General features: G+C 42.5%; 1 protein-coding gene across 2 annotated transcripts in view; it reads left to right on the top strand.

The window, feature by feature from the left end:
- BEND4 (BEN domain containing 4) overlaps positions 1-13,874 on the top strand; it is a 72,644-nt gene that overhangs the window by 36,516 nt on the left and 22,254 nt on the right. For both annotated transcript variants that reach the window (XM_080398787.1, XM_080398786.1), the window contains exon 2: positions 6,251-6,817. In XM_080398787.1, the coding sequence (XP_080254913.1) occupies positions 6,251-6,817 (567 nt within the window). The remainder of the gene's footprint in view (positions 1-6,250; positions 6,818-13,874) is intronic.

The following is a 13,874-nucleotide window of genomic DNA, read 5'->3' as shown; positions in this document are numbered from 1 at the left end:
GGCTTTGATGAGCAGAAGTTTGGACTTTCTCATGCCTCTGTAGACTGTACTAACCGGGTGCTGTGCTAGAACAGGCTTCAGAGCTTGGCATTGATTCAGTCCTATGCTGAAAGAAAAAGGTAGTTAAGGAACAGCCATTTGTGCACTGAAGTTCTGTGAAGTCCCTGTCCTGTCACGTACACATCCAGGCTTTACTTTAGGTTCCTATATAGGTCCCAACATAGCCTTCTCTCAGCTAAGACTTAAGTACCAAGCCAAACAGAAACAGGAGAAAACAAACCAAAAACTTGTTACTGTGTGCAGAAGTGGAATTTTGTACAAGTTGTTACCAGAGGCTGATAAAGCAAGTAGCAAGGTTTAGACCTCCTGGGTATCGTAATCCTGAGGTACGAGCTTTGCTGATCCTACTTGGTGGTGGAGAAGCACCAGGTGCTTGTGTTGGAGGAGGTGTGGCACCACTAAGCTGAGCAGGGAGCTGTGAGGGTGAGCTAGGGGGGACCTCGGGGGATGTATGTATGTGAAGCGCTTCCATCTTGTCATCCAGAGCCTTGAAATGCTCTTAACAAATGTGTGAGCCAATTTAATAGCTCAGACTGCTGCTCGGGAAGCAGAACTGGGGTTTTGCCACTGGGGAGTGGGAGTGTTTGCCCGTGCTCCGTGCATGGTTGCTCTGTGCTTTGCCCGATGCCCACAGGGTCTCTGCCCACCCGGCTCCTGGGTTCCCCACAGCAGCAAGGGGCACAGGCTGGGCCCTTTCCAGAGCACCTCATAGCCAGAGGTTCATCTTCCGAGTGGTCGATGTTGTAGGAAGGGAAATATCCATCCTTTAGCACGTATCCAGCTGCAGGTCCACCGAGTTGTTCTCCACAGGGCAAGACAGTCACCATCCCTGACTCGCACAGTTTTCCCACATAGCTTGCCCGTCGCACTTGGTGGGTGATTACTTGAATGAAGGGGTGGGGGGCTGTGGGTCACGGTTTTGTAGGGACACCCATTTTGCAAGGTCAATTTCAGAGATTCCCGTCTTTTTGCTGATACCTCTCCACTTGTCCAGGCAACAGTGAGGAAGCTGGCTAGTAAAATACCATTCCTGGGATGTCTAACTAGGCGCTAGCAACTTAAACCTTAATGCAGTTGGTTCTTAATCTTCAGGCATGACATTTCTGGCCCCTTGGGAGTCAGAGCACCAAGTTTTCTTTTGAGAGTGGGCATCTCACACACAGCCACAAATAAGGACTCTTCCTGATTTTTTTTAAGCTTTTCCTAATGGTTGAAGCTCTTGCCAAGAATGAATTGTTTCTTCCTCAGTCCCTCTCTTAAGAGACCACCCTGGCCTGCAAGCTCCACAAGAATTGCAGGAAGCGGGGTTAGCAGAAGGAGGAAAAGCAGGTGTTCTTCACCCTGTGACATGGTGAGGAAAGATCTAGCTCAGGATCCCATCTTGTAGAGAAAGATCCTGAATGAGAAATGTCATCTTACAGTGAGAAATGTGGAGCTGCGCTGCAACACAAGCCTTCTCTCTGCTCTACTGAATAGTGGTTACCCTGGCCACTGCTGCTGCAGTAAGCCACACAAACAGGTACATTCAAAGCACCAGCAGATACCCATTTTCTCCTGTAAAATATTATTTTTTTATTAGTCTGTTCAGATTATTTTCCTGGTACGAAAACAGTGTGTGTCTTTGTCTTTGGTAGCATGTACGTTAAACAGTATCATAGTCCACCAAAGAAAGTCTTCTTCCTTAGGAAGGCATGTTGTAGACCTTACAACGTGCCTTAAAATTTAAGGTAGGCTTTGATGAAAAGTAGAGAAGAGCAGAGCTGTCTTAGAGCTGTTATTCCAGTGATAACACCTGGCATGTTTAACATGACCAGTTAATAAAACTTCTATCATGTCTAGACTGATCAAAGTGTTCTTAAGTGAACAAAGAAGGTGAAGATCATTTTTTTGGCCTGCACTGAGAAGTTGGGAACCCTCATCTAGAAGTAGATTGTCAGATCAGTACTGCAGTGATCAAACACTTGCAGTCTTCATCCAGTGGGCTATCAGTGGTCTTCATGCAAAATCCTCTAGAAAGCACCACTTAATTATGGGAGGTGTCAAATGCTTTCAGTTTTGTGACCCAATCATAGATATTTACAGCAGTGTTCATATCTAAAAACATAATGACAAAGTCTGTATGAATGGATAGTCATTTGGGAGGGTACAGAGCTGCTGCCCCAGGACCTAAATTAATAATAGTATGATACTAATAAAAAAAATCAAGAAATACAAATCATCAGGTGAGAGGACTGAAACACTGCAAGGTAAAGGGTGAGATGATTGAAACTGCTAAGAAGCCTGGACTTTGGAATCTTGCTGAAAATTAAGCACCAATGAATACATGCCCTGCAGGGGAGAGTGTATGGTATTGAGTTCAGACCCACTCAATAATTAAGACTTCTTAAACCAGCTGCCCAAGATTACGAAGGAAACTATGGAAAAGCCACCACCTGAATCCAGAGCCACTGAGACCCAGCACGATTCCTTATTAATAAAGCTGTCTGGTCTAAGTATTGAAAAGATCCTCAGGTGTAGGAAAAGCTGATGTTACACCTGCCAGTCTTTCGAGACATCTTTCTGATGCATCAGTGTATGTTGTCAGGTTGAGTTTCGGAAGTTTGTTCTTCCTAAAACACTGGTTTTAGTCTGGCAGTTGGATAAGAAGCCCTGTGTTCAGCATGAATGAGAAAAAGATGTAAAGATGAGTGCGGTATTTGGGAGCTCGTACCTGATTTGCCATATGATGGTATCTTCTGGTTGCTTGCGCTCTTAAATAATCTGGTTAGGAATACTGACACTTTTAGCCATTTAATCCTGCTCTGTTAGCACTTTATGGGCCTGATCTGGCAAGTCCACCTTTAGGCAAAAGTCTAGTTAAAGCCAACAGAAGTTCTGTAAGACTAAAGACTGCGGGGTCTGAGGCATTAGAATTACATAGTTGGTGAGCATCATAATAAGGAAAAGGAATATCACAGTAAGACTTTCATAAACTGTTTATACCGTTTTAGTTCGGTGCAGTCATTTCAATAGAATCCTCCGTTCCTAGAAAATACATATATTACATTAAATCAATTAGGGATCATAGATGAGTGATTATTCAGCAGTAATCACATAAAAACAACTTTTTGTCATTTCTTAGTGATTAGACATTGCACAGTGCTTGCATTTCTAATTACAGTCAGTCCGTAAAAGCTGAAATCCCAGTTTTTATGATATATGCTAAATGGGCAGCATTTGTTTTTGTTTTTTCTCCATCACAAGAAATAACCGCAGTTATCATTCTCATTTAGGGTTGTTCAGACTGTGGGTACGTGTACTGTTGCTGGTGTAGAAGTCGCTTCAAAGTAGTACCCGCTTCAGCACAGAGACAGATGTTTCCAGAACGTGTGCTGAGAACATCCCTCGCTATTACTGCCCAGCAGTACCCACAAAAAAACCATTTACAAATCTTTGTGCTAGCATTTCAGAATAGTCCTGCCTTGTCATGACTTTCATTTTTAAATCTTTGAGTATGGGTTAAAGTTAAGAAAAAAAATGGTAATTGCTGTTACTGTGTCTTTGTAGTTGATTTGATACTGAACTGAAGATTAAATCAATACTGTCATTTCTGTATAAAATTTCAGTTACATTTTAAGCCAGTATCACGGTGAATATGCCTAATGCATTCAATTTTATAACAGAACTCATCATTAATTTTATCTTTACTGATATTGGTGTGTATTATAGAATTCTTCAGAAACTGGTATGTGAAATGTCAGGTTACTTTTTGCCATATTTTAGGAGAAACAATAATATTAGAATAACATCTCTCATGCTAATCTAATCCCTTTTCAGTTGTTTCATTCATATTTTGTCCCCTTGCAACAAGGATATGCAAAGAATGAGTGAGTGTTTTGTCAACAAGGACCATAATGATTAAAATACAAACAGTAAATATGACTTAAGGTCTGGAATCAGATTATAGGATTAAAATGAATGAAAAAACTGTTCTGCAGCAGGATTGCAAAGTTCTGATCAATATCATCCTGTAATAATTTTAAAGGGAAAATGTGGGAAGTAAAGAAGTAAAGCAGAGAAAGCATAGCTTGAAGTTCTTGGGGATGCTTGAGTTTCTTGATTTTCTTCTGGTCTATCACTAGGTCCCAGCCAGAAATCTGCAAAGTCACTGGGGTTCTGTGCTTTTAACTGATGTTACATCTGTTGTGCTGTGTTATTTTGAGCTTGCATCATAAGGGTTAAAGACAGGACAGCAGGTATGGAGGCTATAGAGCACCTGGCCCCTCACCAGCACCCACTTGCAAAGAGGGCAGCCGTGCCCCTGCATTTCTGCCCTTTTGAGTTCGTAGTGTGGACAGAGGGCAATGCTTAACGTTTCGCATCAAAGATGTGTTGGAGAAATCTGCCCTGGTTTGTCTGAGCCTGTCTACAAGGGTGTGGTGTGACAGCACAAGAGGCTGATTGCAAGGATGTTCTTGGGGCCAGCCCAATCCTTCCTTCACATGCTGGTGAGCTTTCTCTTCTCGGCCCTGGGCAGCCTTGCAGCCCAGCACTGCGCCTGTGCTGGCTCTGTCCCCCTCACGTCCCTGCTCTTACGGCGAAGATCACGTGCCTGGGTGCCATGCCGGGCAGGTCTCCTCGGGCTGCCTTCAAGGCTGGAGGCACTTGTGTGCTGCTTCAGCCTGGCCCTCTTTGCAGAGATCTGGAGGATGGTAAAAATGCAGATCAGTGTTCTTTCAAATATTCTTCAGGCCAGCTGTACTAACCTTGGTGTGAAGTAGATTTTCCACCAGAAGGTGTATCTTCTGTGTCGTGGAGAAGTACTGTGAGAAGTGCCACCTCTTTAAAGGCCCAAATTCTGAACCTTTCTGTTCTTTACGTATTATCAGTGTGATGAGGCCAAGTTTTCATCTCTGCTGATGAAGTTAAGATAAATGAAGGTCTGGGGTGCTTAGTCTCATTTATGTAGCAGGTTGCCTTTTCAAAAGTAAATGCATTTGTCACTTTCTAAAAGTCAAGCCTGCCTGAGAAGAGCTCTACAAAATTGGCAGCGCTTAAACCTACCAGTCTTTTTTTTTTTTTCTTTTTTTTTTTTTTTGCCTCATGCAAAATGTTAGTTACATCTTCTTAGACACCTAGAGGAACTCAGCTATGAATAAGCTAAAAAAATTTAAAAGGCATTATTTTTATTGGGGAACCTAACAGGTCGTATCATAAATGTCATGGTCATTTTCCACCCACGTCCAAGAGCTGTTACAGAGCTTGGGCTGTATACATAGCCACTGCAGAATGAAACATCCTACTGTGTAGGTTTAGGTTGTAGCTGCTATTGCTCCCTGAGACGTGACACCTCCTGTCACTAGAGGCAGGTCTGATTAGGTGCAGCATGGCATCTTTACCCTACTTCCAGATCTGGGCTGCTGCTTCCAGAAACTGCTGCACAGCCCTATGTAGGGTTTCCTGATTATGTCCAGAGAAGCTTGAAGAATCTGTACTGCTCTTTGCTGCATGATACTGGGCTGCCCACAAACTCATAGGAGGTCAGCAGGACAGAAAAAAATTCCTCCTCTGACCAGAGGAGCTTTGTGGTTTACATTTGATGCCTTTCCTCAGTGTGAGAAGAGGGGTTTGTGCTTATTGCTCTTGAGTTGTTCTTGGACATATCTGGAACTTAAAGCAAAAGGAACAGAAACAAAGTCCATAGAATTGGGAGTGGGTCATGTGAAGTGTCTCATGCATAGTGTCAAGCAAGTGCAGCAAAGATGAAAGGGGGGGGGGGGGTAAGCTTGGAAGCCTTGTTGGAGAGGAACAGGGCATAGGACGAAGGTGTAGTGCAAAGTCCTGCAAACATGTACTGGCAATACCCACCAGCAGCCTGAAGTAGGCTTCCACAGATTGGATGGAATTTGTATCTTCTTCCCCATTTACTTTCTTAGTCCCTCTGAAAGAAGATGGCAGTAAGCAGTGACTGTCATCACAATGCGCTTCTGATGAACAGCAAGGGCACAAGGGCACTCTCAAAATAGAAGCAAAGTCAGGATTGTTTTAAATCACAGTGTTGCAGAAGTATTAAAGCAGAAGCCATAATTTTAATGTGTTCAGAAATAAAATGCATGCTACTGTAAACAGTTCTGTACATCCATCTAGCTGCTACTGCCTGGCATAACCTTTTGCATTGGGTTTCTGTGATTCATCTTTTCTTTTGTTGCAGAGAGTCGAATGATTCTGGATGCCTTTGCCCAACAATGCAGCCGGGTTCTAAGTCTCTTAAATTGTGGTGGAAAACTACTGGACAACAACCACTCTCAGTCCATGATTTCTTGTATAAAGCAGGAAAACCCAAATTATAGTGAAAGACAAGAGCAATGTCAGCTTGGGAAAATGGTCCATAGTCAGACGTCAGACATTTTAGACATAGAGATGCAGTATATGCAAAAGAAGCAACAAACCTCAGCCTTTCTGAGAGTTTTTACCGATTCCCTTCAGAACTATTTGCTTTCTGGGAGCTTTCCTTCTCAGAACACCTCATCAGTAAATGATTTTAGCCATTTGGCAGATGTGGATCCACTTTCAACCTCTCCAGTACATACTTTAGGTGGATGGACATCTCCAGCAACATCTGAATCTCATGGTCACCCATCATCTTCTACACTTCCAGAGGAGGAAGAGGAGGAAGAGGAAGAAGGTTACTGCCCTCGATGTCAAGAGCTAGAGCAGGAGGTAATTTCATTGCAACAAGAAAATGAGGAACTTCGTAGAAAATTGGAGAGCATTCCAGGTAAATAATCCCCTGCCATATAATACTGTCAGTCAGTGATAAAAACAGTTTGGGTAGTAGTTTGTTTGAAGTTGTTCTCATCATTTTTTAATATTGCGATCATAGCAATCGAACACTGGAATTTGTCTCCAGCCAAAATCCCTGTAGCTGTGCCCAGCAGAAAATTATCTTCTGGTACTCATCCATATGGATCTTGGTTCCTAGATTAGTAGGCTGTGTTCAGGATGGGGTGTACTGTTAATCCCAAATTCCAAACATCAGGTGGTTTGTCACAGTAATTTCAAACATATGCTTTTATACCTAATTATCTGTCTTGTTCTTTAAGTTACGTTGCAGCTTATAAACCTAATTCCCCTTTGGGGCTTCTTTGTTGGTTACTTAAAGAAACTATTCAAAGTTGCATCCGTACTTTTAACTGAAATAGATTTGCCTTTTACCTTGAACAGTATCTCTTAAATTGCTGTTAGCTCAGTGAGAAGCATAAATACATCTCCTCCCATTCATCTTCAAATAAAACCTGAAAAAAAAGCTTGACAACAACTTATCCAGTTCAGCAATACCTACCAGCCACTGGGAGAGAGAAAGCAGACAGAAAAACCTTATCTAATAGAAACCTCCTCTGTGGAAAACATCTCTTGCCCCTTTAAACTTGGTTCTCATTGTTAAGGTGCACTGAGATACTTGAAGAGTATATGGTGTTGGATAAGAACAAAATATCTTGGACCCATATCCTCTAAAATTTAAGACAGGCAAAAATACACCTCAAATAATACTAAAAGCAAATTGGAATTTAGCAAAGAAAGGAAGTCTGCAACACACTTCTGACACATATAAATGTTGGGGAGCTGCAGCTTTCTAGATGAAGTTTGAGGTGCTTAGGGTAGGTACGTGCAAAGTTAATTGAACTAATCCCTAAGTGGCAGAAAAGCCCGGATAACATAGCATGGGTTGCAAGAGAGAAAATATCTCAGAGATGTTAACTATGTAGGAAGTAAGAAGGCAGTAACCAACTGCTGCCCCAGTATGTACCTGCGGTTGCAAAATCTGAGCAAAAAGCAAGCAGCAGTCTTCATAATTCTCCCCAGCTCTCAGTGATGTATCATGCATTATTTGTTTTACATTGTGTTTTTCCTTTGTACATTGGTCCCTAGGGGTACCGGCAAATCCCATAAGCAACACTGTGCAGAGAAAACCCAAAATTTAGAATATTTTCCCCACCTCTCCCAAAATCTGGAGTCACCATAACTCATGCACTCTCACTGGATTCAGTAGTGGTTCATACATCATGTGGAAACACTGACAAAGGGAATCATGTGGACTTCAACTCCTGTTGAGCCCTGGCTTTAGGTGTATAAGACCAAAAATGATCATTAGGGTCTGTAATCTGACCTACAGCTTTCATTCAGTCACCTATATTGAACCCAGCAATCTTTATGACTGACTAAATCACAACTCATATTTGACTCAAGTGGTATCTCAGAAGACCTCCAGTCCTGAGTTGGAGACTCTGGTGAGCAGTAGCTCTGCCTCTGACCCTCACAGTTGACTCCAGTGGTTAATTACACTGGTGAAAATGAGTGCCTTATTCCTTGCCTATCTGAAATCAGCTTGTAGCCGTTGGCTTTGCTCCACTAAATGAAGTGCTGTATAGGCCTTGGTAATTTTTCTGTTTGAAAGTACTTGCAGATTGAAAGCTGACTTAATTTCCATCTTAGATAAACTAAGCAAACAGAGCTGTTCAGAACTCCTCAAATGAGTTGAATCCTTCTTTGCAGTTCTTTTCTCCCCTTCTGCTCATTTCTTTAAAATCTGGGCACTGGAGAGACATGCAATATGTTACCATCTGCCTGGGCAAAGGTGAGTAGTCTCTCTGTTCCCACCCATGGACTATGCCCTGGTCATTTGGCCATGGGTCATGCAGCTGAGCTTCTTGTTCTGTGCTCATTTCTTCGTAGATGTACATAGTTTGTATTTGGCTGTGTTCATGTACTAGGTGATCTGGATTGCTTTGGCTGCCCTGTTTGCCCAGTGTTTGCTGGTTCACCAGTTTCTGCGTCATCCAGATTTTTTTTGATTGTTTTTAAATTAACTTTATGATTCTGGTTAGAAACATTCAATGGTACTGAAACTGCTGGAAGTCCCCGTCGAGCCTTGCTAAAAACACATCTATTTGTGATGATTCCCTCAGTGGCAAATACTGGAGATGTCAGTAGCAGGTTCTTAATCCATGTATGCTGATGTTGAGTGTTGCTGCTTTTGCAATCAGGTAACTCATGGTAGTAAGTTAAATGCCCTTCAGGAGCCTAGGTATATTACATCTGTTCAACCCAACTTTTTCACACGAACCTGTAATCTCATCAAAGAATGACAATTGGGTTAGTCTGACAAGATCCACTTTCCGTAAGACCATTTTGACTGGCATTAATTATATTCATATTCCTTAGTCCTTAGCCAATCGAATCCCATTGCAATTGTCTGTATTTTGCTAGGATTAGTGCCGGGCTAAGCAGCCGGTGTTTACCTGGGTCATCAGTTACCCTTCATCTCCCTTTAAGTGAGAGATAAACATACATAAGCACAGCCGTTTTCCACCCCCCAGAAGTAATGAACCACCTTGTTAACAGTGTATCAAAGGGAGCAGACAAACATAAAGTAAATGTGCGAGGAAGGACATACGACTTCATCAGCCAACATAAAACTGTTACCAGATGCATCTGCTGCTGTCTGGGTGAGGTATACAGATAGGTCTAAAGTGACCCTTGCAATTGGGAAAGTGTTAAGAGCCACAGAAGCTGCCCTCGGATTTTGCTACATGGTAGGATAAAGGTCAGAGCTCCCCAGGCAGTCCCACAGCCCCCACTGAGCAAGGTTAATCAAAAATCAACTAAAGGCAATGTCTATAATTATTTTTGTCTCCAGTGCTGATTTTGCTCCAGTAAGCTTCTGCTGCCAAAGAAGGCAGCAGAAATTCTTCTATCACCTGGAACACCCAGCTCTCTATGTAAACATGCGCAACGCCCATTCTCTGAGCATTTTTTTGCCCATTAAGGCGTTGCACGCCTCGGGAGGGAGCCAGAATCACTCTGCTGAGGGTTTCAGTGTTGTTTGCCACTATCTGTCACATCAGAGTCATCTCAGAGCACAAACTTTGATGCACAAACCTCATGCTGGGCATCTGACGGGCCAGGCAATGTAATTAGTGCAGAGGAGAAGCAACTGCGGAGGCAGCTAGACGAGCATGGAGGCTGCCATACTGTCCCATCAAGCTGCTGAAAGAGCTTTTTTTTTTTTTCGGATATAGTGGTTTTCCTTCTCATCCTTGAGGGAGCTGGGCTGGAGCTGCTGGGTGAGGCTGGCAGGGGACCCTGTGGGGCGGTGGGAAGCATGAACCGTGTTCTCCCCGCAGGTGCTGAGGCTCTCACCAGCAACCCTGTCAACAGAAGATAAAAGCACCAACCCCTCCTTTCTGCTCTGTCTATGAATCATTTTATCCTTTTCCTGAAATACTTTGCATTTCTTCTTTTTTTACTTTCCATATGCAAAAGCCCTTTTAAAATCCATGAGAGTTTGCGATCTAAAAATAGTTACCGCTGTACTTCTCTGCCTCTAGCTCTGCAAAGCACCATTTGCATGGCTCACAAAGAGAATACCGAGAAGTAGAGTGTTTTCTCAGCAGATGTAAAGGCAACGACTTTTTTTTTTTAACAAATATTTCAGACAACATATCCTCCTGTAGCTTTTGGACACAGAAAATAAGATTTTTCAGTTTTTAAAACTCTGCCCTGTTGCTGTAGAAGCCCTCCAGTCCTGTAGGATCTTTTTTCGCATTGCCTAGCATCACTCTTCAGCAGATCACCACTGGAGAAAAACAATTACATGGGTGAAATATTGCATATGTTTTGGTTGTTGGTTTGGTTGGGTTTTTTTTTCTCAAAAAATACCCATTTGATTTGACTGAAACAATACGTAAATTTATGTGAAATCTTAATTGTTTCAGCTATTGAGTAAATTAAGAAAAAATTATATTTCAGTGCTTTGGTTTTGGAGCAATGTGCGTTCTTGCAACTTGTGCAGTTTTCCCCAATATGTTTTTTTTTAGGCAAAAACATTAACCAAACATTTTCAGTTAATTTGAAAAGAAGAGAAACATTTTTATTCAGTGCATTATTTAGTCTTGAATAATTGAAAAATAATTAAAGATTAGACAGTTCCTGGAAGGAGTTTGGCAAATTTATCATTGACTCTTTAAGGTTTTGAGGCTGTCAAGAACAGAGCAAAGTAATCCATCTATACAAGGAGAAAAGTGTCTCCTAATCTCTTTCCTCTGTATAAAAATTACTTTGGCTGTGATACATTCCCAGTAGTGAAATTAAAGACTTATTTGTGAAACTGCATGTAAGACCTGGATTTAGACTGTCTAATATATAAGGATATTAAGGAGTTCTCCTTCGCTATTGTCAGCATGATTTTCTCATGAGTTTTTGGCCTAAAAGGGAGAAATTATTTCCAGGTGGTTAAAGCAAAGGCCAGGAGTCATGAGCAAGGGTTTGCCTCCTGGTGCTCCTGGCTTTGCTGCATGGTTTTGGGCAAACCAGCCTGAAAGCAGTGAAAAGGTATAAGTAAGTAAGATGAAGATGTGTGTCATAAATACAGTAATTATTCTTACCTCATTAGCCCAGCAGCAAAAGATACTCCAGCAAAGAGCAGAAGGATGGGGGTGAAAACCCCCTCAAATGTAGAGAGGTGATCGCTTATAGAGACGGTGTTCATGGTGGCCGCAAGTAGGCAAAACAAAGCAGGATTTGCAGGTAGAGTTAATATCAATGTAATTGAAAAAGAGTTTTCCAGGAGGTTTTGTATGCCCAAGGCTTGACTTTTTTTTTTTTTTTTTCCTGACTCTATTGGATGATCTAATAAAAGATATTACTTTTCCCTACAAATCCTGTCTCCTTTATACTTTCAGAGCATCGCATTTCCAAAGAGCCTACCACAGCTGCAGTGTAGATAAAGCAGCCATCAAGGGTTATGATGAACACTTTTTCATGTCTTTTTTTTTTTTTTTTTTTTTTTTTTTTTGTCCTGTTTCTTGATGTTCACATTTAACCACTTCTTTGGTTTCCCTTGATGTTCTGGATGTTTTGGTCTGATCTCTGCCCTCGTTCTACTGTTCAGCTTCAAAGCACGAAGTTACTTCGGGAAGAGGGAGCCTCAAGCACGGTTGCCCAGTGTTTGGCATGAGAACCCCTTTGAATTTGCAGCATGGCTTTGCTTGCAGCTTGGGGCTGCCAGCTTAGTTTGCTAAGCCAGTCAGAGTACAAAAACTTACTGAAACACCTAACTGCAGCAGACCAGGGCTTTATTAATCTTTTTTCGATGCTTCTGGGTAAAAGCCCACAAGAATTTAGGGGGTCAGGTTTCTTAGCCTACTTTGTGGAGCAAGAGCTGGTAGGAGTTCTGTGGGGAGCTGCAGTTCAGCCTGGCGAGGCTGAACTCCCTGGTCTCAACTTTGGTTTGTGTTTTGCTCCTCAGCATTTTAGCAACACAAACTGCTGTCCCCGCTCACCGGGTGCTCCTTGGTTTCCCTGTTTGTTGTCAGCCCTGTTTGTTGTCAGTGTTTTAAATGTGTAGAGGGCCGAAAGGGAGGACAAGAAGAGGTACCTTCTATTAAGTAGAAGGACAGCGAGGGAACGCCGGCAAAAATGAAAGCCACAGGAGCATGTGGCAGCATCGCTTAAATGAGATGCACAGCTGCCTTGTTTGAGCTCTTTCTCTTCTGTGGCTTAGGCAGAGGTGTACATCCCAGGGGCGTATGCAAGGGGCACATGTTTTCTTCTTTCTGGGAGAAATATTTTTGTAAAAGAAAATTGAAAGAAATACAATGGCTTTTCAGATGCAGATTAACAGAAGTTAAGTAGTTTTCCACTCCACCTAGAAAACACAACTGAGAGGAATTTTAAAAGTAATGGGATATTTGCTGTAATTTTTTCTCCCTTCCTTGCTTTTGGCAGGCACGTAGGTCAGTTTAGCCAATCTTTAACACCTTTCTGCATGTAATGATGGTTCTTCTGATTTCTGCTGGCTGCTCTCACTACAGATGGGTGCTGGTTTTGTTTTGGCATCCAGTTAAAGCATCCAGATTTGTAGGGTCTTGAGTACTGAGATCAATTCCTCTTTGCTAACCCCCATTTCTCCTTGCCCCTCACTCTTTTTCCAGCTCATGGTACCCCAACAACTTGTCTTTGCAGCCCGTCCATGCAACTTCTCACTGGCTTTCGGCTGACGCTTAAAATAAATTAGTGTATGAGCTAAAATAATCCAAGCCATGTTATACTGCACACTTGTCCAAATCTCAGGCAGAGAAAGCATCTCCGTTAATGCTACAGGAAATTCATACTGCCATGTAGTTCGTCAGCAGGTTCCCTATCATTTGTTACATCTTTTTGACAGTCAAGCATCAATTTAGAAATGCCCTGCAATGAACTCAGAGTGAAGCGTTGCTCAAGGTCGAATGAAGGAGGACGTGTTGCAGTTCTGAGCCACTCTTAACTAACAGCTGCCGATCAGAGTGGGGTGGACGTAGACGTACACCCTTCCCAATTCTCCTCCTCGCTGGCAAGTCAGAAGTAAATGGCCTTGAGTGCTAAGGGATTCATCTGCTGCTGTGCAGAACACCAGGATAAATACTAGCCGGTGTCAGCTACACATCACAAAATCTCATTAATGAACAGAATAATCAGATTTCTTACTGTCTGCCTGTGGAGCTGAGGCCGCTGTGGGGAGACACACAGCCGAGCTGGGGGTGAGCCATCCCTTCTTGCTAGGGCTATCTGATGCTTTGGGAGAGGTTGGATATATCAGTTATTTACATTGGAGATACGCCTTATTTACAGCAGAGCCCAAGTATCTCTTCCTAGTGCTGTGCTTTGGCAGTATAAACTGCCCTGGAGTGTGTTACACGGGAGGCCACATTCTGGGGAGGATAAATGAGAGCACTCATTTTGACAGACACCAGTACAAGTGATTGTAGCCCGATAACACCTACAATGAGCAAAAACTC

The sequence above is a fragment of the Falco punctatus genome (assembly GCF_963210335.1).
Source record: "Falco punctatus genome assembly, chromosome: 1".
NCBI lineage: Eukaryota > Metazoa > Chordata > Aves > Falconiformes > Falconidae > Falco > Falco punctatus.
This window is presented reverse-complemented; position numbering and strand designations above follow the sequence as displayed.